This window comes from Aphanomyces astaci, assembly GCF_000520075.1.
Source record: "Aphanomyces astaci strain APO3 unplaced genomic scaffold supercont1.754, whole genome shotgun sequence".
Taxonomy (NCBI): Eukaryota; Oomycota; class Saprolegniomycetes; order Saprolegniales; family Verrucalvaceae; genus Aphanomyces; species Aphanomyces astaci.
The window spans coordinates 1-1,365 of NW_009799017.1; the positions used below are offsets into that span (position 1 = coordinate 1).

At 55.5% G+C, this 1,365-nt stretch overlaps 1 protein-coding gene across 1 annotated transcript; it reads right to left on the reverse strand.

The window, feature by feature from the left end:
- Positions 1–421: 421 nt before the first annotated feature.
- Positions 422–1,231, reverse strand: H257_19535 (hypothetical protein; the record flags this gene model as incomplete). Its single annotated transcript, XM_009848674.1, has 1 exon — positions 422–1,231. One exon carries the CDS (start codon positions 1,229–1,231, stop codon positions 422–424), a length of 810 nt encoding a protein of 269 aa, XP_009846976.1.
- Positions 1,232–1,365: the final 134 nt, after the last annotated feature.

The window sequence follows — 1,365 nt, forward strand, 5'->3', positions numbered from 1 at the left end:
TTGGAAGCCCAAGTTCTCGACGAATTACAGCAACTCAGTCAACATTTACGCCACAAGCTCCAGCAGGCTCCGCCCGATGCCTCGTCCTCCATGATCGCAGAGGGTGCCTCGTATACGCTACCTACAAGCGCCTTGCGCCTCACAACAGCCCTGGATCGCTTGTCGCAGGAACTGTCCATGCCGCCCCCCATACGACGTCTCGATTTTCCTGACAACAAGGTTGCATCGTCCACAGCCCCGACATTCCCTCGACGGGCAAAGCAGTGTCAGCCTCACACGTTACACGTTTGACGCTAACAAGATAAAATAATACTCCATTGTATGTATCGTGTAGGTATCGCAGCGGTTCATCAAATACAACTACTACGTACTTCGAAGTAATATATATAACTCGGACAACAATTCTACTCCATCGATGGTGTTAAGACGTCGTGGTGGGGATCTCGACGTGGAACACATCTCGCAACATTTGGAGGCAGTGGCGAAGCTCCCCCACCGAAAAGTATAGGTCGCTGCAGTACGTATCCATGCTGTCGTACGGAATGCACCCTGACGAGTCTACGTCGAAACACCGTGCAAAGTCCTTGAACACGTCTTCAGCGGGCATGAGGCCGAGCATCACAGATGGATGGCTGGGGGCGTCATACGCCTTGGCCAACACCAGCGGCGTGCAGTCGCCTTTGGCTTCGACTTGCAAGTGGGCAAACACCCGCTTGGCCATTTTCACCAACTGGTCGTCCTTGGGCATGGCCAGACACTTCCAGAATCCGGCCGTGGACGCCCGAGCGCTTGTCACATCTTCGCCACGCAGCGGACAGCGTTGGCGCACGTCGTCCACGAGTTTCTGAACGATCTCCGTCGGCAACGTGACTTGAGCGGTTTGCCCCAGCGCGGCTTGCACTTGGGTGGCGGCGATGGTTTTTCCATACTGCAAGATGGTTCGGCGAACTTGCACGATGGTCACGAGTCCTTTCGATCGCAGCACTTGGCGCAACGCCCCCCACAGTCCATCCACCTGTGCCACGCTGGGGTTGGTGCTCATCATGCTACTGTTCGAAAGTCGTTGGATGACCGACTCTGTCGTGCGTTGCATGGCTTGCAGCGGCATGACTTTGGCTTCGGTTAGTCGGGTGGGGGTAGCTTGCGCTGACTTCGGAGGGTCCACCGTGTGATTCAAGCACGCAGTCACGTTGATCGAGTTGAGCGTTTTGATTGTCCCAGGCTGGTTCATGTACGACTTGATCTGTCGCTCCAGTCGTTCTGGCACACTGTCCGCATCGATTAACGTCGTGTCACCACCTTTGCCGGACTTGGCGAAAACGAAACAAGACCAACTCCAAGCCCCTGAACCAACGTCGTGCCAGG